The following is a 23261-nucleotide window of genomic DNA, read 5'->3' on the forward strand; positions in this document are numbered from 1 at the left end:
ATTTTACTTTGTCTAATTTTTTTACATCACAGAAACCTGACATTTTATATCCACTGTACCTGACATTATGTCCTGGGAGTGTCCCTGGATATCAAGACCAGCTAAGCCCTGTTTAAAATAAACTATATCCCCCTCTTCCAATACATCCCAACTTTCTAAGAAAGGAAAAACAAAATATGTCAGCAAAGGCCACACCCCCATTTACACTGTCCATAAAGAACTGAAATAGAACTTAGGAAAAATACTTTTTTTTGGATAGAATAAGGGAGGGTTATAACCCCTGACAGCTATTTTTGCTATATTTGTTCAATTGGGGAGATTTCCCTTCACTTCCTGTCCTATTACCAAAAAAGGAAGTGAGAGAAAATCCCTAGCTGTCACCACAACTAGTGTCCCCATTGGAAGATTTCATCTGTATTCCTGTTCTGGTGACAACCAAGAATTTTCTTTCATTTTTGGTGATAATATTAAACAGGACAAAAACAGAGAGTGAATCTCCCTGACGGGAGCACAGACAGCAATAAAAATGTGATGGGTGCTCTAATCCCTCTCCACTCAATCTAAAACTAAAAATGTTTATTCTTCACTTTAGCATGCAAACAAATGATTGCTTTATCCCCAAAGTGCTTTATTTTTCCTGTTGTCTTAAAAAGGCAGCATACGAATGCAATGACTGCGTGGTTGGCTGAATGGTTTAGTGTGGTAGAACTAAAGACAAAACTTTTCCTTTAGTTTTGGATAGAGCATAGGTGTGCATCCCAAAGCTCAAAACACACATACGTGTGTGTGTGTGTACATACAACACACACACACATAAGTGTAAACAAACATTTTAAAATGTATTAAAACATGGACGGTGTCAGTAGGCCGGACACTGGTGTCAGTTGGGCAGTGTCAATACTCTATTTTTTACAATCGCTTTTATTTACAATTCTTTTAGGAGCCCCATTGGGGGCTTTGGTGAAATATCAGGGGGTCTAAACGGAAAGAGGCTGAGGACAGAGATTCCCCAGGCCCTTTCCCTGCCATGTCAGCTGCACTGGACAGCGAATGAATGGGAAATGCTCTGTGCTGAGCAACTTCCTGTTCATTCACAAACTGAAGTCTAGTAAACACAGTTTACTGGCTTCAGTTGTGAATGAACACAGTGCGTGATCTGTACCAATCACTCACTGTGCTTACTCAAAAAAAGCGCCCGGTAAATGACACAGACCTGGGCAGCAGGGGAGATCTACGCTGCACAGGGGATGATTAGGTTGTGCCCAGGCACACCCCCTGTGCACGCCTATAGTGGAGAGGGATTAGAACACCTAGCAGTTATTATTGCTGTCTTTGTCCCTGTTTGGTCAGATTGGGCGATCCGTCAGATTTTGTAACGGAAGTGACGTTCTGTCGCCACCATCTTGGTACACCCTGCACTCGTCCACAGAAAGGATACAGTGAGAAGGCAGCAAGCGGACATCTTGTTACACCCACCAGAGTCTTGCACTTCATTTTTCAAAGCAGCGGTGTTCTGTCAGATTAACAAACCTGTGAGATCAGCAGGCTTGCCACGGCTTTTAAAATTCAACATCTAAAAAGTCAGACGGATTTTTAAATACTGTATTTAACTATATAAGCTTTGTTTACTGTTAAAGTGGTTGTAAACCCTTACAATCAACTTTTTGCTATAGGTAAGCCTATAATAAGGCTTACCTGTAGCTACCCCAGATATCTCCTAAACCTGCACGGTGTAGGAGATATCCCCTGTATCTGCATGTGCTGACGTCATCAGCACATGCGCACTAAAGCAATGGCACGTACATGCCGTTTGCTTCAGTGAGTGTGCCGTTACCGGCGGCTCTCGCACGTGCATGCACGGGAGTGACATCATCGCAGCGCCGGAGCCCCGATACCCGGAAGTAACTCTGGGGAGAAATGTCGCCGGCCGGTGCTGTGTACGGGCACCGCAGTGGGGGCTTTGATCTCAGGTGAGTATTACATAATGAGCTAGTATGTTGTGCACACTAGCTCATTATGCCTTTGTCTTGCAGGTCTTTTATTTATTTTTATTCCCCCCCCCCCCCCTATGTGGGTTTACAACCATTTTAAAGCGGAGTTCCACCTAAAAATGGAACTTCCGCTTTAAGCACTCCTCGCCCCCTGACATGCCACATTTGGCATATCATTTTTTTTTTGGGGGGGAGTGTGTACCCTCCTCTCGCCCTAGGCCGCCCCTGCCTGCCAGCGATCTTCTGGGACACAACACAGGTCCCAGAAGTTTGGCTGGCCAATAGCAGAGTACAGCGCGACTCGCGCATGCGTGCCCAGCCGTAAGCTGTCACGGCCGGATGCCCACACTTGCTATTAAGGATGAGCTCCAGCGTGTTTGCACAGCCCACGTGCAGAGTCCGCCAGGAAGTCGGCACTGCGCTGGTCACAGGCAGTGAGACATTTCCCAATCTCTGCAGCAGCATCGGGAAATGTCTCACTGCCTGTTATTAACGCAGCGCCGACTTCCTGGCAGGCTCTGCATGTGGGCTGTGCGAACACGCCGGAGCTCATTTTTATTTGCTATGACGGCGCCGAGCAGAGGAAGGGGGCTCCGGGCGGCCGCATCGCTGGACCGTGGAACAGGTAAGTGTCGGTTTATTAAAAGTAAGCAGCTATGCTTTTTGTAGCTGCTGTTTTTTAATAAACTAAAATACGGGTGAAACTCTGCTTTAAAATAGATGTGGAATGCAAGACTCCAGCAAGAAGTCCGCTTGCCACCTTCTCACTGTATCCTTACTGTGGAGGAGGGCAGGGTGTAGCAAGATGGCGGCGACAGAACGTCACAAATTCTGACGGGTCGTCTGATCTGACCAAACATCCCCATCAGGAAGAGTCGCCTTCTCAATTTGTCCTGTTTACCATGATCAGTGAGACTGAAAGAAAATCCCAAAATGCGAACATGACATCAGAACAGGTAGAGAGATTAAATCTTCCCATTGGGAACACTAATTCTGGTAACAATCAAGCATTCCTTCACTTTGGAGGGGATTCCTCTCACTTCCTGTTTTGGCTATGGGACCGGAAGTAAAGGGGAATCTCTACAATGGGACACAGATGGCAAAAAAAAAGGGGGGGGGGGGTTATAACCCTCCCTCACATTATCAAAAGAAAAAAGAAGGGGGGTTTGCCTTTAGTTCTACTTTAGATAGTAGGTAGAGGTGTATACAGCAGACATAACACAGGGAAGACTTAGGTAGAAAGTAGGGGTGCAGAAGGCTATACTCCCAGAAGAGGAGCAGACCCTATAAGTGGGGACCAGTCCCACCCCATCCATCCATCCAGTTAACAACCCCCCCTATCAGCCACTCACCTGCGAGCTTTCCCCATCCTCCCCTCTTCTCCAGTCTCCGTCCCCACGTGTCTACCACTTCCTGTCCCCCACCTTATACAGTCCCTCCAGAAACACGACCCGGGCCTTTCGTTCCTATTAAAAACAACAGACATCCCCTCATTAGTAAATGATCGTGTGCTCTGACTCTGTAATGTCTTTGTCTGGTCCTCTTTGGCTGTAAGGCCATTCTGAGACTTGTAGTTCCACCCCCATCTTCCTTAAAGTTACCCTCAATCTATTTCACTAAATATAATGGAAATAGGCACGATCTAAGTCAGGGATGATGATCCATGTGTCTCTATACTAGTGACAGATACTTTATATCATTACAGATATTCATTTCAAATGCCTTTCTCCGGTTCTAAGCAAACAGAGACATAAGTAATTATTGTCTATTGAATACAAGGCCCGGGGTGGCTCGGCGTTCGTTACACTCAGAGTATAATAGAAATGTTTGTTTTGATTGGAATTTCCTTTATTCGCTCCATTGTATCCGTTGTGTTTGTTCTGCCGGAGAGAATTGTAGGTTGCACGCGGCCGGGGCTTCCACTGTTGCCATGACGACGCCCTCTGCTGCCATATATGGTAGGGAGGTGGAGGGGGAGTCCCGGGTGGATCGGAGGATTTGTCCTGATCTTCCAGGCTCTCTGCTACCTGTTGATGTGCTGAGCGTACGAGCAGGAGATAGAGGAGGAGGAGGACTGACCCTGCAAGGGGAGATCAGGGAGCCTGGAGGAGGACTGACAACTCTGGAATAGTCCTGGAGGCTGGCAGCATGATGTTGGCATGACTTGGGTCCAGGGGATGTGGATCTGAGGGGTGAGAGGGTCCTAGGAGGCTTTTCTGGACCTCAGTGACCTGGCCCTGGGTTCGGTGTCCTCCGATCGGGTTTCTTCTTCATCTGGAGCTGGGCGTGACTGGTCATTTGCTGATGGTGGGACTCCTGTGGGACCTGGGGAAGATGAAGCCTCCTAGATAGAAAAGCTTGAACAGCATTGGTAGAGGCTGACTTGGACCTGGACAGCACGGTTTGAGGGTAACCTGGAAGGTGGGTTTCGGAGGTGCTTCTCCTGGTCAGTAGGTCCTGGGGCGGAAAGCAGACCTGCTCGTGAATTTGGCCTCCAATCCAAGAATTGAGCTTAGCATTTGCCTGTCTATTTATGGTTGGGTTTTCATAATATATATAGTTGTCTTGAGACTTTTTGGTTCATTTCGAGCTGGGCACAGGTGGTCATTGTGTGACCCGGGCAATAAGCCAACGTGGTGTGGAGTTGAACGGTGCTGGCTGGGAGTAACATAGACCTGAATAGCAGTGTTTGGAGGTAACCTGAAAGGTAGGACTGTGAAACGACTTTGATTATCCTGGCCAGTAGGTCTTGGGTGTGAGGTGGACCTGCTCCATTGATCTGACTCCTGATTATAATTTGCCTGTATCTTTATGATGAGATTTTGTAGTGATTGGTTTTGGATATAGGAACGATGAGTTTTATCTTCTGGTTGATCTGGGAAGGACTGGTCATTTCCTGGAAGGACTCATATGAGACCTGGAGAAAAGCCTTGTAGATAGAAAAGCTTGAATGTGATTTAGAGTTGGACAGCATTGATTAAGGATGACGTGGACCTGGACAGCAAAGACATAGGGGTCTTCAGACTTGTCTTCTGGTTCATCTGGAGCTGGATCTCTTTATGGTGGAGTTTCGAAGGTATTGGCCTTGGATAAAAAGGTCTTGTCCTCTGGTTCATCTGGAGCTAGACACAGGTGGTCATTGCATGACCAGGACTGAGGACTCGTATAAGACCTGGGCAAAAAGTCTATGTGGTGTGCTGTTGGAACTTGGGCCTGTATAGAATTATTTGGCAGTGACCTGGAAAGTAGGTATTGAAGGTGCCAGGAACTGCGGGCTCGAGTTATCCCAGGAAGTAGGCCTAAGGCATGAAGTAGACCTAGAGAATAAAGTGTGGGACTGACTTTCTCCTTTGTGAATCCCGTCCTGAAGCTGGCTACTGATTGTAGAATTGTATTTGGAAGTTTCCTCTAGTGGGGGTGAAGTGTGTGAATTGAAACCTCGGAAATTTAAACTTGAGGGTCTAAAGACCACATCAACTTTTCAGAGCAGAGAGTTGGCTTGTGGAGTTGGCATGGTCTGTCCTGCTTTGGATGATCTAATTTTATATTTTTCAGAGCTGATGTGAATTTGCTTGTAACTTATTGAATGCTCTTTAAAGAGCTAGGTTCATGGAAACAATTGATTTAGGCCTCTAGAAGGACCCGGGAAAGTTTGAATTCCTAGAATACAAATAAGAAATCCAGATGTTCTCATCCTCCAGCCCCATGGTGTATATACCTACAGCCTCTTTTTGGATTCCCTCCCTTGGTTCTGGACACAAGACATGGACTGCGGTAAGCCCAGACCTGTCTCCCGATACATTCACTGCAGCTGGTTCTTGCACTGAGGACATGAAAACAGGGAGTTAACAAATACAATGGATAAGGTAACGTTGACCACCTGTTCTGTGCACTTGTTAATAATTCATTATAACAATTAATTGAACTTCCTTTTGTATTCATGCAGTTTTCTTGACAGCATTGTTGTCATGTTAAAGCCTTTTGCTAATTTATTAAAGCGTAAGTCCAGTTTTGGACACCAGTGCGTATTGCCGACCGTGTCCCTGTTTGGGAGGTTTCCTTTCATTTTCTGTTCCAGTAACAGAAGGGGATGCTATGTCTTTTATACATTATAGTACCAGCCCCTTGCCACTGAAGAGAAAAAATTCTCCACCTTAAAAATGTCAAGAAGCTTATTATTTTGGTTGGGCCAGCTGGTAATGTGTTGCGGAATTTATGATGTATGTTGTGATGCCTAAAACTGAATGAAAGAAATCTAGAAGTCAAGCTTTAGTCTCTTTATAGGAGACTCTTTACCATGAATAGTTGACTTGGATTGTAAAATGTCACTTACTGTGCAAGAATGATGTCATTACTGACCTCCTGCTGAAAATGCTGATTGCCTGGTTGGGTCTGGGTTCAATGCTTCAGTCCGGCTATCGCCTACTCTGGCTGCCTTCAGGCGATCCCTGAAAACTCATCTCTTCAGGGAAGCCTATCACGCATCCATCTAATCTTTTATCACTTCCATCAGCTAATTCCCCACAGTTACAACCTTTTGTACCACTTGCCCCACCCTATTAGATTGTAAGCTCTTTTGAGCAAGGCCTTCCTAAACCTCTTGTGTTGTATTGTAACTGTAATGTCTCCCTTTTATACTGGTGATCCATCAAATTAGGCGACCTGTCAAAACTTTGTAACGGAAACGATGCTCCGTCACTGCCATCTTGGTACACCCTGCACTCAGCCGCAGTAAGCCTGCAGTCTGAAGTCGCCAAGCGGGCATCTTTTTTACACCCACCAAAGTCTTGCATTTCTCACTTATTTTTATCACTAAACTGAGCTTTTATAGATAAATACAGTATTTCGAAGTCCATGACACTGTTTTGATGTTCTGTCAGATCAGCAAACGTGTGAGATCAGCAGGCTTGCCACTGCTTTTAAAATTCAACATCAAAACAGTTTCACAGACTTCTAAATACTGTATTTCATGATATAAGCTCGGTTTAGTGGTAAAAATAAATGTGAAATGCAAGATTTCGGTGGGTGTAAAAAGATGTCCGCTTAGTGACTTCAGACAGTAGGCTTAGGCACCACTCCTAAAAGGCCCCTGCCATTGAAATTAATGGCCAGCGCTGCCGAAGCGTCTGCAAAGTGCTTTGGCAGTGGCGCTTTGTGGATGTTTTTTAACACTTTTTCAGCCGCTAGTGGGGGTTAAAAGCACCCCTCTAGCGGTCGAAAAGCACCGCTAAAACACCAGTAAATCTAGCTAACGCCCCCCCCCCCCACCCCAGTGTGAAAGTAGTCTAAGTGTGGCTGAGTGCGGGTGTACCAAGATGACTGTGACGGAACGTCACTTTCGTTACGGGTTGCCTAATCTGACGGAACACGGGGCCAACGCCACAAAAATGCAGATAACTGCTCATAGTGTCATTGGGCCCTTAAGGGGCATTTTCCCATTACCCCTAATAAATTGGTTTCAGCAGAGACTTAAAAGTGATTTTAAGGGTTCCTCAGGGGTAAAAAGGTTGAGAGACTGGTGTACAAAATCGCTTCTTTTTAAGCACTTCAGCTGTGTTCCCCAAGGTCTGTTTGATATTGCTAATTTGTTATTTAAAGAAGACGCATAACTATGGAAGTTTCTACCATGCTTACAATCTACATTTCCTGGCTTGTGATGGAAACTACCGTAATTGCAAAGTCATTAAGCTGCTAATTTACACTTCTATAGGTGTGTACTGTGGACATTTCACAGCAAGGTTCTGCCCATTGGTTAGCCGTTTGCAAGTGATGGATCATATGGGCTTTAAATATATGCTTGTGCAACTTTAAAAACTGAAAGACACTGGTGGATATACAATATATCAGGAAAAGTTCCTTAAAGGCGACCTTACCCTAAATATTAACTTGCTTTCCCCTGCCTCCCCTTCGCAATTGAATATCTTTTTTTTTTTTTTTTTTTTTAACCTCATAGGGTATTTGTGCTGAAATAGAGACTAAAAATGCCTATGTATTATAGCTTGGCCTTAAACTGATGTAATTCCTTAACTTACTGCTCACTGAAAGATATGATGTCATCACACACCCAGCCAGACATCACCTCACCCTTCCATTGAATCACAACAGGAAATAGTTTTATACCTTTTGAATAAGAAATAAATAAAAGAAGCCTTGTTTCTGAATCTAGCTTTGGGGTAGGCATGTGTTCCTATTCTAGTTCCCTTAATATTCTCATATACCTCCAGATGTTCAATTCATCGTAAGACTTAAAAGATAATACGCTAAAATACAATTTAATTTTTTTTTACTCCCTGTATCTAAGCACCTCTTTAGTGTTTGTGTTTACCGCATGTTGGTGGGCCGGCAACTCGAGCTGAGTGGAGTCTCTTCTGCTACCAGAAAAATGAGAAGATGCATCAGTAGTTATTGATAGCATCAGCAGAGTACTGGATGTGTTCCGCTCTGATTATATTCTAACCAGTGAATCATATATATATTCTTTATATATATTTTTTTTTTTTTTTGGTCATCTCTTGTATTTGTCTTGGTGACATTGTTGTCATTGTGATATACAGGCCCGTCTTTAACACACAGGACATGAGGGGCAGCTGCCCCAGGCCCAGTCATTGTGGTGGGGCCCAAAGCAGCTTCATCTTGAGCCCGCACTGCCCGCAAATAGTTGATAAGTGGATTTGGGAGGGCCCAAGAAAATTTTTGTCCAGGGTCCAATCAATATTAAGGAGGCCCTGGTAAAGTGAGTAAAACTTCCCACGGGGACACTGATTCTGGTGAAACTAAAATGTAACCATTACAAACACAATTAAAACAACATATTTGCCACTAAAATTAGTGGTGCTTTACCGCCGACGCCTCGGTGTGAAAGCACCCTTAGACATCTGAAGGGCATGATACTGCTGCTGGATGACGCCATCTTGAATATGTTGTCAGAAGCCCTACCAGGTTAAGCGCTGTCACTCAAGTGACACTCCAAAGGATCCCCTTAACTCCTCCCCCTGGGAGCTACATAAAAGGTTATGTAGGAATGTAAAGGGATGGATGGAGGAGCTGGGCCAGCAAAGCCACTGGGAAGATAAGAGGGCTATGATGTGCAAAGAGGGAAGGGGTTGTGTTAGGCAATTGAGTCTTCCTGGAGGGGTCAAATTTTCTAGTGAATTCAAAGGCCCATTGCAAGTGATTAAAATAACATTTAAAGTGGTTGTAAATCTCAGACATGAAATATGAACCAAGCATATCCCTCTATAGTGTGTACTTATCCCATTAATCACCAACATAATAATATTGTGAAAACATCTAGAAGAACGACTGTGTCCACAAAAAAAAAAAAAAAAAAAAAAAAGTGATTAATTATGTGTGTCTAGAAAAATTATATATCCGAAATTCATGATGACTATTATAATAAAAAAATTATGAAAGGGGGGAGGTTTGGGACTTTGAAAGAGGCACGTGAGTGGAAAACTTTCAGGTCGCCTAAGACCAGGTGACAGATGCACTCCGTAGGAATCGGAAGTGCACTGCTAAGATAGTGGACCCTAGGACTGACTGCTGTGGATAGTACCCAGGGAGGTTCAGGAAGCAGGTCTACTGGATCACCAATACAGATCCCACTGGGAGCTAGAGCATAGATTCCCCAGGGCACGGAGTCTAAGAGCCAGCAGGTGTTCACCAGAGCCTCTAGTGGTTGCAGTCTGGCTCCAGGTCGTAGCCCCCGGGTCTCACAGCTCACGCTCATGGTAGACTATAGGAGATAGAGGAAGCAGCAGGCTGGAACAATAAGGATAGTAGAGGGATAAGGCAGAGGTCAGGGCGACTAGCAGACAGGAACAACAGAGTACACGCCAAAGGTTCAGGGTCACAGGCAAACAGGGATAGTCGGGGACACACCAAAAGGTCAGGATCACGAGCAGACAAACGTAGAGCACACGGCAAGCAGGAAACCGGAAGCCAAACACACAGTGAATACACAATGGTTGATCAGCACTGCTAGCTTGCAGTGCACAGGTTAATATAGGGTTCCCTGATAGGACCTGGGGTGGTGCCATGCTTCGAGGAGAGGTTATAAAAACGGCCAGGTGAGAGTGACTGGCCTCTTAGTCTGAACACACGAGATGAGGTAAGCTGACAAAGAAAGATTACTGCATAACCATGACAAAAACACATCGGATCAAAAACGTAGGTTTATTAAAGATATACATGAGAACGCATATTCATGCACAAATAATTGGTTAAATGATCATCATAACCAATGGACCAATGTTGGGTAATAACATGTAAAGGTATCAATCATGAAGAAAATTATAGAAACATCTTGGGCCTGTTGGCTCCATATAGAAATATAAGTTAACATTAAAATTGAGTGAATCATATCATATATGTAGTAAAAATAATGCATCTGGGATAGCCTGTTGGTTCGACGCGTTTCGGCGACTATATTGCCTTATCAGGACTGAATGCATGTAATCTGTAAAGACATTGTACATATGTATGAGGGCCAGTATGATCTGTTTATAGCTCCCCTAATGAAGGTTAAAAACAAAAGTTGAGGAACAAATTAAAGTACGGAGGAAGGAAGTTGTCCAACCCCCTACTTACATGTTGGTACACAATATGTGCAAGTGGCGCTGAACTGGTGGTGACCATCATGCATCTCTCCCAGGAGCTAAGGGGGCGAGGACCCCTGGGGAAGATGGACGCCAGCATAGAAACAAAGGGATGGTAACATCCACGCTGATACTGCTGGCGATGCCGGGGAGTGACCATGAATGTGTCTAGAAAGATTGAGAGTGGGCTGGGATGTGGAAATCAAAAATATACATAGGGGTGTGGGCTCATGACAATAAGTGCCAGAGCAAAGAAAAGTGAGTGTGAGTGAAGTGACAGTGTGATTACCATGGTGTTTAGATACAGATAGAGTCCAAAGTGTGTGATGGAGTGAAGAGTTTGGCAAGGGACCAACAATGTAATATACCAAAGAGTGAGTAAGGAGTGTGAAGGAGTTGAAGGATGTGGTTATAGAGGGACCACCGTCTCCAGCAAAAGTTAACAAAGTGTGTACCTGTGTATTCCCAAACTCCTAGAACATCAGGAATATGTGAAGGACACAGCAACAGCAGCCAGCGAACAGCATGGACGCCCAAACCAAATGGGGATGATGTAGGCATCCAGATCAATCCAGGGTCATGCCTCCAGCGTCACGCTGGAGTGACTCAAAGGAGGAGGACCCACGCCCAGAGCGGCGATTGCCGCCCATGATGTCGAAGAGTTATCTCCCCCGTGAGCACGCCATAAGATGGAGAGAGGGCGTGATGGTGTTTAAGCGGACATCACACGGACAGCATCATGCGTGGCGCCGATGCGCAGCGGAACAGGCTAGAGGGAGGGCACCCGGAGAACATCCTGGGCAAGTGGAGACAAAAAGACAACCCCACCATGTGGAGCGCCACCTAGTGTGAACTAAACATATCACCTCATCAGGAGTGAATGCATGTAATCTGTTAAGACATTGTACATATGTATGAGGGCCAGTATTGTACATATGTATGGCCCTCATTTTCTTTACAGATAACATGCATTCGCTCCTGATGAGGCAATATAGTCGCCGAAACGCATCAAGCCAACAGGCTATCCCAGCTGCATTATGTTTACTACATATGATGTAATTCACTCAATTTTAATGTTAACTTATATTTCTGTATGGAGCCAACAGGGCCAAGATGTTTCTACAATTTTCTTCATGATTGATACCTTTACATGTTATTACCCAACATTGGTTATGATGATCATTTAACCAATCATTTGTGTGTGTGTATATATGCGTTATTGTCAGAAACCATGAAATCAGACCGAGACAGAAGTACAGTTAAATCACACTTGTTTAATAATAAAAGTAAAAAGAACAAACATAGTCAAACATAGCCAAAGATGGCTGTAGATAAACAGGTACAACTTATGTAGGAGGATTTGTTTCATCTCTGTGTATAATTCATTGGGTATATGTAAAGGTTTATTACCACTTTAAGCACTGCAAGTAAGAATTTAAGATGTAGATTGTTCTGTGCTTTAACCTGAAGTATTTTAGGTTGGTGGCAGTGGTCTCTTTCAGCATTGGGTTTGAATCTTACCAGGGACACTATCTGTATGGAATCGCAGAGTGTTAGTGTACTCCGTGTTTTGTGTATGTTTTCTCCCACAATCCAAAAATATACTGGTACGTCATATTAAATTCTTCCCAAAACTTGGCCCTAGTATGAGTGTGGTGGGGGCTTTAGATTGTAGGGAGAAAAAGGTTCCATCTACTGTATTAAAGCAAAGGATAAAAATTACATATAGGCGTCAAGTTTCCAATCTCGGTTGTTTCATCCGGTTTCCTAAAAACAGTACATTTAGTCCCAATAAATATCTTTGAATCATTACAGAGATCCCCATCTGCATCCATTTGCTTTATCTCTTTGTCTTTTTTTTGCTCTCTTTATACCTTTTTTATTTTTTTGTAGTCACACATTCAGATGCACTGATAGCAGAGCGTGTAAGTGATGAAAAATGAGGATCCTGATTGAAAAAACTCATTCGTGGTAACCATTTAGACAAGCATGTTCTGCTCTGTGCTGGCACTGGGAGGCTCAGATTTTAGCTGTGCTGTGATGATTAGTTGCTTAATTATCATTCCAGATGCAGGTCTAAGAATATATTCAAGCTACTGATGGGAACCGTGCATAGCTAAAGTCTTCACAAGTGGTCTCCAAGCTGTGGCCCTTTGCTTGCTTTTATCCGGCCCTTGAGGCATTATTCCCCCCCCTGTCAGCAACAGTGAGGCATAGTTCCTGCCATTGACCCCAACAGGGTACTATTCCTCCCACTGACACAACACTGGGGCACTAATCCTCCCACTGACACCAATGATGAGGCACTATTTCTCCCACTAATACTAATGATGGAGCACTATTCCTCCCAATGACACAGCATTGGGGCACTATTCCTCCCACTGACACCAATGATGGGGGGCACTATTCCTCCCACTGACACCAATGATGGGGGGCACTATTCCTCCCACTGACACCAATTATGGGGCACTATTCCTCCCACTGACACCAATTATGGGGGCACTATTCTTCCCACTGGCACCAATTATGGGGCACTAGTCCTCCCACTGACACCAATAACGGGAGCACTAGTCCTCCCACTGACACCAATGATGGGGCACTAGTCCGCCCACTGACACCAATGATGGGGCACTAGTCCGCCCACTGACACCAATGATGGGGCACTAGTCCTCCCACTGACACCAATGATGGGGCACTAGTCCCGCCCACTGACACCAATGATGGGGCACTAGTCCGCCCACTGACACCAATGAAGGAGACATAAGTCTCCCACTGACACCAATGATAAGGCACTAGTCCTCCCACTGACACCAATGATAAGGCACTAGTCCTCCCACTGACAGCAATGGTGAGGCACTATTCCTCCCACTGACACCAATGATGGGGGGCACTATTCCTCCCACTGACACCAATGATGGGGGGCACTATTCCTCCCACTGACACCAATGATGGGGCACTATTCCTTCCACTGACACCAACGATGGGGCACTAGTCCTCCCACTGACACCAACGGTGAGGCACTATTCCTCCCACTGACACCAATGATGGGGGGCACTAGTCCTCCCACTGACACCAATGATGGGGGGCACTATTCCTCCCACTGACACCAATGGTGAGGCACTATTCCTCCCACTGACACCAATGATGGGGCACTAGTCCTCCCACTGACACCAATGATGAGGCACTATTTCTCCCACTAATACTAATGATGGAGCACTATTCCTCCCAATGACACAGCATTGGGGCACTATTTCTCCCACTGACACCAATGATGGGGGCACTATTCCTCCCACTAACACCAATGATGGGGGCACTATTTCTCACACTGATACCAATGATGGGGGCACTATTTCTCACACTGACACCAATGATGGGGGCACTATTTCTCACACTGACACCAATGATGGGGGCACTATTTCTCACACTGACACCAATGATGGGGGCACTATTCCTCCCACTGACACCAATGATGGGGCACTAGTCCTCCCACTGACATCAATGATGAGGCACTATTCCTCCCACTGACACCAATTATGGGGCACTATTGATCTTTTATTAAAAAGAATCAAGCAACCAATTTTATACAAAAGTAAAAAACAAAACCATAGTACAAAACTTCAACAGAAATCCAAGGAATACACATCCATGTTCAGAATATATACAATATATACATAATCCACTACCAAAATGATTTACATAAAGCAGCAGAGGGGGCCTAAGAGGCACAACTCATCACCTATGTATGCAGCCATTTATCAAAAATTAATCCAAAAAATAATAATCTAGGGTGATAAGAGACAGACAGCCACACCCGGGAAAGAGACTCCTGGCAGTCAGGGAGGCTTGAAACCCCTCCACGCCTTGAACCAAGCCCCCGGACTCCGCTTGTCTCTCTCAAGTACCCGAATCTTCTCCACCTCATGCAAAATGTCATACACCACCACTTCAACAGGAAGGATTTTATGCCAAATGCTGACCTGACACCGTACGTTCCAGGTGAAATAACGGACTACTAGGCTAACTAGAAAAAGTGTATCCAAACAAAAAACCCCACCGGTATTGAATGTTCCATACACCCACTCAGCATAACCCAGCCTGGAGAGGAAAGGAACACAGAGGGCCCGCCCCACCTGTTTGTACACATCTATGTTAAAAGGGCAATGAAGCAGAAAATGGTCCATAGTCTCCTCCTCACCTGCACACTCCTCCCGAGGACAGCTACGATCCATCCCACTGCGGAATTTCAAATTGCCCCTAACATAGAGCCTCCCATGGAAGCACAACCAGGCCAGATCCCTAAATTTAGGGAGTACTCTGTCCAAATGAATAAGTCTTAACCCTGCCCTCAAAACTGGGCCTGGGCAATCCCTTAAGGCCAGTGGGTCATGAAAGACTTCGCTCAAGACTCGACTCTTAAGGACTTTCCTCGGAACCGATCTGAGATCTTCAGCCGACAGTCGCCACTGCCGTAATAACTTCAGGCACGGAGCGACATAGGCTGGTAGCTGACCACGATGACCCCTGAGATTCTTCACTTGGCCACCTTCTTCCCAAAGTCGCACAAAAGGCCTAAACCAAGATCTAAAAATGCCTACCCATCCAGGAGGTTCCACTGCAAGCATATTACCAATGTTAAACTTGAGAAAAAGCAGTGAAAAGAAAAGAACTGGGTTGACCATACCTAAGCCACCCTCCCTCCTGGATAGATAGGTGACATTCCTCTTGATGGGGCTCAGTCTGTTCCCCCACAACATCTGGAAGAACACACTACTGACCCTAGCATAGAGAGACACTGGCAAGATGCAGACAAAGCTGACATACAAGAAGATCGGAATCAGGTAAGTCTTAATCAGATCAACCCTTTCCCTCATAGATAACTTCCATCTCTTCCAGCTGACCACTTTAGTATTGGCAATTTCCAGGCTGCCTTCCCAGTTTTTGAGGCCATAATCGCCAGGTCCAACTTCAATGCCTAGAATCTTAATTCTTTCCTGGGGCACTGGAAAGGTGTCCGGGAGATCAAACCCCTCACCTTCCTTTCCCATCCAGAAAACTTCACTCTTTTCCTGATTGATCTTGGAGCCTGATGCTTCAGAATACCGTGATGTCAGAGAGACCACCTCCTCTGCTTCATCAGCCCCGGTGACAATCACCGACACATCGTCCGCATAGGCAACAACCCTCAAAGGCGGCTCACCCGGGAGCCCCACTGGCACCCCACACAACATGCCGCTCTCTAGCCTCCTGATGAAAGGGTCGATTGCAATCAGATAGAGCAGGGGACAACCTTGACGCACTCCAGAGCCAACCACAAAGGACTACCCAACCCAACCATTAACAAGAGGAAAGCTTTCTGCCCCCTTTTACAAGACTTTCAACCAACCGACAAAACCACCCGGCAGACCGTACTTACTAAGGAGTAACCACAGGTACTCATGGTTAACACGATCAAAAACTGGGGAGGGATCCTGAGCAGGACCAGGGGAGTCAGTCACCACAGAGGAGGATGGTACACCAGGGGCCTCACCCTCCATTCTGTCCAGCCTTGACATGTCATCAATTACCTCCTTCTCCATATTGTGCCAGGCTTCAGGACATCTGCTGTAGGGGTGGCCAAGGCGCAGGCACAGGTTGCACCTGATCATCTCGGTGCAGTCTTTTAGCCATATGACCCTGACCCCAACACACTGAACATATCAAGGCTGAACAGGAAGAGCTCAAATGCCCCTTTTCTCCACAGCGGTGACACAGCTTCGGCTGACCAGGGTAGAAAATAGTCATCCTATCCCTCCTTATAAAAGCTGAGGAGGGCAGGTGACGGACAACATTCCCATCCCTGGGCAACCTGACTGTAACCGACCAACCCCCAGTCCAGATGTTACGCTCATCAAGGATTTTGCTGGGCTTAGTCAAAACCTCACCATAGTTCCTTAACCAGACCTCTAGGTCCCGAGCAGGAACACTCTCATTGGTGTGTATGATGGTTATCTTTTTCACCGTTGACCTTTGCGAAACTGCAACTGGGGCCAGACCTTCCCATTCAGACCTGCTCCCAGAACAGGTCAAGACCCTCTGGCCTGGTGAAACTAATGGTATAATCCCGTGTCCCAGCTATGTGTATTAGAGCATACAGGTCATTTGCCCCAAAACCCATCTCCAAAATCAAATCCACCACTGCACGCCATGCTGGAGGGATTGCACCACCTTCCCATTTGAGAATTACCACATTTCTTCTCGGACCCCCAGCAGAAGCCAGAGACCCAAGACCAGATCCCGGGGTGCCCAAAGTGGTAGGCTGCAGGGGGAAACTCTGCTTGGGAGTGGAGCTACCAGGAGCAGAGCGTACCACCTGAGCAAATGTAGGTTTATCAGGGCCAAGGCCCCACACTGATGTCATAGTAGTCTGTACATTACTATTATTATTCACTGCTTGAACGGAGTTGGTAGGACTGTCCATCACACTTGTACTGGGATGATTTTTATCAGTCACACAAACATTCACATTCCCATCAGGAAAAGTCACAGTTTCTGCTGCAATACCAGCTGTCTCCTGAAGCTGTGCTGTAGAGTCTTCAGCAGCTGTGGGGCAAACAGCTTTAGACTCAGCTAAAGGGGGGTTAATAGGTTCTGCTGAATTTTGCAGTTCCTCTGCAGGAATGTCATTTTTTTAAATGCAAACTTTGCTGTACTGCAGCATCAGCAGGTACAGCATTGCTACACATAGGACTAGCAGCCTGATTGTCACTGGGCACATTGTCAGTATCAGTCACAAAAACAGTTTTATGCACCACATGGGGCTTGACAGGCTTTACCTTGTCAGGCACATTATCAGTAATGTCCTCTTCATGAAACACCAGCTGATCCCCCCCGCATAGGAGACTCCATTGCCTGGATTACCCTGAGCATGCCTCCTGAGTCCTGGGAAGGCATGGGGCTGCTTACCTCTCCCTGAGGGGGCAGGGGGTCAGAACTGGGGTCTCCTCCTCCACCTCCATTTTTGTCATCCTCGTAAACCTTCTGTCATTGCAGAATTTTTCTTTGAAGGGCCCATCTCTGCCTTCCATCATGGACACAATGGTCTCCTGGTGTTCCACCCGGACCTTGGCCAGTTGGATCTCCGGATCCATGGACCCACGTTTCTGGCTATGCAAGCCCTCACGCTGCCTTCTCAAGCACTTCAGCTCCGCTCTCAGTTTGTACAGCTTGTCTCTTTCCCTATTCAAGACTTTAATGCCGGCCACCACTCGCTCCTGAATTGCCTCTGAGCCTTCACCCTCACCAGGGGCAGAGAGATCCCCAGCCATGGCTTGTACAGGGGCAGGTATGTCACCTGATGGCCCAGGATATGGCTGGGAGCTTCCAGCAGAAGAGGCCCCGCTGTCCTCCATGGCTTCCCCAGAAAGGGGCCAGGAGAGCTGGGAGAGATTTCACCACCACTCCCCTCTCACACCGATCACCTGGAGGAGCTCCAGAGAGACCTTCCTCTTGACACACCTGTGCTCCAATGATGGGTGGGGCACTATTCCTCCCACTGACACCAATGATTGGGGCACTAGTCCTCCCACTGACACCAATAACGGGAGCACTATTCCTCCCACTGACAACAATGATGGGACACTATTCCTCCCACTGACACCAATGATGAGGCACTATTTCTCCCACTGACACCAATGATGGGGCACTAGTCCTCCCACTGACACCAATGATGGGGCACTAGTCCTCCCACTGACACCAATGATGGGGCACTAGTCCGCCCACTGACACCAATGAAGGAGACATAAGTCTCCCACTGACACCAATGATGAGGCACTATTCCTCCCACTGACACCAATGATGGGGGGCACTATTCCTCCCACTGACACCAATGATGGGGGGCACTATTCCTCCCACTGACACCAATGATGGGGGGCACTATTCCTGCCACTGACACCAATGATGGGGCACTATTCCTCCCACTGACACCAATGATGGGGCACTAGTCCTCCCACTGAAACCAATGATGAGGCACTATTCCTCCCACTAATACTAATGATGGAGCACTATTCCTCCCAATGACACAGCATTGGGGCACTATTTCTCCCACTGACACCAATGATGGGACACTATTCCTCCCACTGACACCAATGATGGGGGGCACTATTCCTCCCACTGACACCAATGATGGGGGCACTATTCCTCCCACTGACACCAATGATGGGGGCACTATTCCTCCCACTGACACCAATGATGGGGGCACTATTCTTCCAACTGGCCCCAATGATGGGGCACTATTCCTCCCACTGACAACAATGGGGAGGGAATTCAAAAATAATGCATGTGTCTTAGGCTGTCACTCACAGCAAGGGGGAGTATTTGACAAAGTTTTTCTCAGTTTGTCAATATTTATCTCACTGAACAATAAAAGAGGATTGCTCAGAGCTGGATTAACTCTGTGTGGCAAGACTGGGCTCAAATGATAGGAAATCTTATACTCTACAGTATGATATATAAAAAAAAAAAATTCGGGTTTACATCCACTTTAATGCCCTTTATTATTACTTACTGTAACATCACTTTAGTACTCCTTTTAGAGCTTTTCTAAAGCTCTATAAATGGTCAAAAATAAATTGACCTAGACAAACATCCTAAGCCAAGTGGTTCAGTGGAACCTTGGTTTTTTTTTTTTTGTTTTGTTTTTTGATAGTTTTTTTTATTTTATTTTTTCCCTTTTTTTAAAAAAAAATTTTATTTAACTTGCACTTTTGTTACCGCTATGCACATTAATGTATTTTAGGATGTCAGATTGTCTGTCTATTTTTTTCAGCACAGACTGACACAAAGCATTGGTATGAAATGAAGCAATAGGACGTACGGCAAATTGCCTTGTCTATGCGTTGGGTACCACTGCCCAGTGCAGCCCAATGGGTCTGGTGTACTCGAGCCCTTAAACAATAACAAGTCACAATAATTGATAAACAGAGCAGAGTACATTGCTTTATTCTGTAGGTGTTCTAGATCCTAATTTCACATATTGTAACACTGGGTATATACCGGGTTTAAATGACAGGTCTTGTTAAAGCACAGAGACTCAGGTGACCCGTAGCTTTGTTTTCACTCCCGGCAGCGGAAAGGAGTAAAATGAAGGTGAATATATGCAGCTGTGGAAGTTTATATTATAGAGAACCAGTTGCTTTGTCTTGCTTGGACATAGCTCAGGTTTTCCTTTTAGGCTGGGTTCACACCTATGCGAATTGGATGCGGTTTTCCCCACATCCAATTCGCATGACAGATGATTGTGACCGGCTCCCTATAGAGCCGGTTCACGTATCTCCATTGCGGCTGTGGAGTGGCTTGCACAGGAACGCTGTGCATCTTTGGCTCTGTTTCAGGGTCGAATTCAGGCAAAAATTCGGCCCTGATTTGTCCCCTGAAACGGAGAACAGAGACGCACCAGACCCCTGCTGTGAGCTGCATCCGTCGGAGGTGTGAACCCAGCCTTAAAGAATAATTCCTGATGTAGCACCCTGATGTTTAGCCATGGTTGCTAGTAAATTTACCTGCCAGGTATAGTTTACCCTAATTCTGGAATTGCTGCACTTTTCTCTTCTGTCACTAGATGACAAGGGCATTGCAAGGACAATGGGCAGGAATTTTCTTGGGTCCCTTGGCCTGCTGGGAGCACCTATTTATTTGGGTGAGGTCAGGTGATCGGGGTTCTGTGCTACCTGGACAGCTGTCTGGGTGGACGTGTGTTGTGCTGTCCCGGGCTGCTAGGCCAGAGCCTGAGGCCTATCCCGGGGGCATCTGGCTGCTAGGCTGTCTGAGGGCCTATCCAGAAGCAAGAGAGCAGCGTAGGGTTGGTATTGCGGCTTGCAGTCCAACCAAAAGTAACGGTTCTGTCGGGGAACCTGTTGTGGTCGGAGGTAGAGGGGAAACTCTTTGCATTGAAGAAGCGTCTGGCGCCCAATAATCTACCTACATTGCGCCCACCATGCCTTGTAACCCACTTTGGCAGTGGCTACACTGATATTGATATTTTTTACTTAGTTACATTGGTCAAGCTTTGGCCATTCTAACTATGTATATACCATACCTGTGGGATCCCTCTTAAAGCTGGAAATCAGTGTAGTAGACATCATTACTCCAGTGAGCTCTATTAGCTTTCGGGGAGCTGTGCTGAATGACCACACTGTGAATGCAGAAGTTCACTTGTTCAGCATGCGCGCCATTCCAAGATCGCTTTGCAATTTTTCAATGAATACAAAGCGTCTTCTGATGGGATGAGCTGGAGAGGCAAGGTAGTGACATCTCACTCTCCACCTCACCCAATCACAAAATGCTTTGCCTTCATTGAGAAAATGCAAAGTGTTCTGCGAATGGTACTCGTGCCATGCAGGTGACATTCTGTGTTTACAATGCAGCAGGACAGCCGCTCGGCACAAGACCCAGAAGCTAGTGGAGATGACTGGAGAATTGATGTCTACCACACTGATTTCCAGCTTATATATCGGTTCAATAAGTACACACTTTCATTGGTCTAAGCTAAACCAATGCAACTGTTTAAAGAAGAATTCCCGATATTATTGGAAATTTTTAAAGAGAAACTTAGAGTGTCCCAAGGACACTTTACCTGTCCAGGGATCCAGCGATGTCTGCACTCGAGCCAATCCTTTAATCGGCTTTGGGTGCAGACGCTGGCATCTTCACTAAGGGAAACCTGCAGTGAAGCTTTCCCACTTCACAGCTGGTTCTGTACTGCGCATGCGCAACTCGCGCTATGCTTTGTGAATGGTCCTGCAGTCTTCTGAGACCTGTGCATGTCCCAAAAGGCTGTGGGGTGAAGGAGGGGCCAAACACAGCAGCTTTTTAGATCACTGTGGTGATCTTACCCAGGAGTGGGAGCAAGTAACTGTCGAAACCAGGTAGCTGCCCCCCCCTCCGAAAAAAAGTGCCAAATGTGGCAGTGGAGGGGGTGCTTTAAAAAAAAAATTTAAGTTGGTTCTTCTCCCCACTCTAGGTCTTTGGCTCCGCCATCTTGGAAACAGGGTCCAGCTGTGGCTTTCTGAGCAACCACAGCCTGCTCCCCACAGCAATTGGTCCAGGAGGGGGCTGGGCAAGGGATGTCATCCTTGCCTAGGTGAGGATTATGGAAGTGGGAGGGGGTACTGATAAAAATCAGCCCCCCCCCCCCCCCAAAAAAAAATGTAATTTAGTCCAGGGGAGTTGTAAGTGAAGTTCTGCTTTAAAGAGGATTGTGTTTCCTTCCAACTTTGCTTCCTATTCTAGAAATGCAGCCTCCTCCCAGGGAATGAAACAGAGGAATGGTAACACAGCCAAGATATAATCTTGTGACGTCACCTCTGTTCTATTTCCAGCTCTCAACTGGGTCTCAGAATAGACAATATTCCAGAACACCAGACTTGTTATAGGAGGAGGATTAGATGGTGGAGTTTATTAAAAAGATATACAGGCCCTTATACTGAATGATAGGCTGCGTATTCAGCCTGTAACTGCACTACTGCCAGAAGTAGCGGATCACACCTGGAACTATGGGGAAAGTTAAACTCTTCCCTTGCAGTGGGGCTGCACCCAGACTGCAAGGGTAACAATTATTATTATTATTTTTAAGTTTAGGGGGCTGCAAAAAGCAGTTTGATTTACTTGATCCTCCACTCATGCAGGCTTCCTCCGTGCTGCTAGACTGTTTCCGACAGCCTCTTGTCCCCTATGTTCCAGTGGTCCGAAGCCCTCTGACATCATCAAATCCAATACAGAGCCCTTAGTCCTGTATTGGACACGAGGCCACCAAGGGACAGTCCACTGAGCATGGGGAAGAATAGGAGAGCGCTGTCTGTCAGGGAAACAGAGGAATGGGTATGTAAAACTGTTTTCCGTGGCACCCTAACCCTAAATGGCAGTTTAGATTGTAAGCTCCGTGAGCAGGGCCTTCCTGTTCTTTCTGTATAAAATTGTATTGTAATTGTACTGTCTCCCTTTATATTGTAAAGTGCTGTGAAGACTGTTGGTGCTATATAAATCCTGTATAATAATAGTAGTAATAATAATTTCACCCTTGCAGTTCACCCACTGCAAAAAAAAAAGGAGAGAGAAAGAGACAACGGGATATTCTCTAGGGTGAAGGTCTGCTTTAAGAGAATTAAAAATTTAGAAAAATGTCAACTAAAACGTTTTTTTTTTTTTCTCTCTCTCTCTCTTTGGGCAATTGTGCGACACTGTACCCAAATAAAATTCATGTCCTTTTTTTTCCCACAAATAGAGCTTTCTTTTGGTGGTATTTGATCACCTCTGCGGTTTTTATTTTTTTCCGCTATAAACAAAAAAAAATGACCATTTTGAAAAACAAAAAACTATTTCTTACTTTCTGCTATAAAAACATATCCAATGAAAAAAATGTAAAAAATCGAATTTCTTTATCAATTTGGGCCAATATGTATTCTGTTATATGTTCTTGGTAAAAAAAAAATCCCAATAAGCATATAAACATTTTATACTTACCTGCTTTGTACAATGGTATTGCAAAGAGTGGCCCCTTATCTCCTCTGCTGGGGTCCCCTGCTGGCTCTTTGCTCCTCCTTTTTTTTTTTCTGTGTGTGCCCCCATAGCAAGCTATGTGCTGGGGGGGAGCTCATGCTTGCTCCCGAGCCGGGCTCTGTGCATCCATACATCCATAGAC

At 45.8% G+C, this 23261-nt stretch overlaps 2 protein-coding genes across 5 annotated transcripts in view; one reads left to right on the forward strand and one right to left on the reverse strand.

The window, feature by feature from the left end:
* The window catches only part of UTP3 (UTP3 small subunit processome component), a 43459-nt gene extending 39999 nt beyond the window's left edge, over positions 1–3460 (reverse strand). Inside the window, exon 1 of the mRNA XM_073603369.1 lies at positions 3344–3460. Within this exon, the coding sequence (XP_073459470.1) occupies positions 3344–3360 (17 nt within the window). The 5' untranslated portion in view covers positions 3361–3460. The remainder of the gene's footprint in view (positions 1–3343) is intronic.
* A 460-nt stretch (positions 3461–3920) lies between these two features.
* CCDC30 (coiled-coil domain containing 30) overlaps positions 3921–23261 on the forward strand; it is a 103346-nt gene continuing 84005 nt past the window's right edge. For 2 of the 4 annotated variants that reach the window (XM_073603365.1, XM_073603366.1), the window contains exon 1: positions 3921–5765. In XM_073603365.1, coding sequence (XP_073459466.1) covers positions 5676–5765 — 90 coding nt within the window. In that variant the 5' untranslated portion in view covers positions 3921–5675. Of the gene's footprint in view, positions 5858–23261 lie in introns of all 4 variants that reach the window. The other 2 variants (XM_073603367.1, XM_073603368.1) reach the window with 2 other exon arrangements.

This window comes from Aquarana catesbeiana, linkage group LG10, assembly GCF_042186555.1.
Source record: "Aquarana catesbeiana isolate 2022-GZ linkage group LG10, ASM4218655v1, whole genome shotgun sequence".
NCBI lineage: Eukaryota > Metazoa > Chordata > Amphibia > Anura > Ranidae > Aquarana > Aquarana catesbeiana.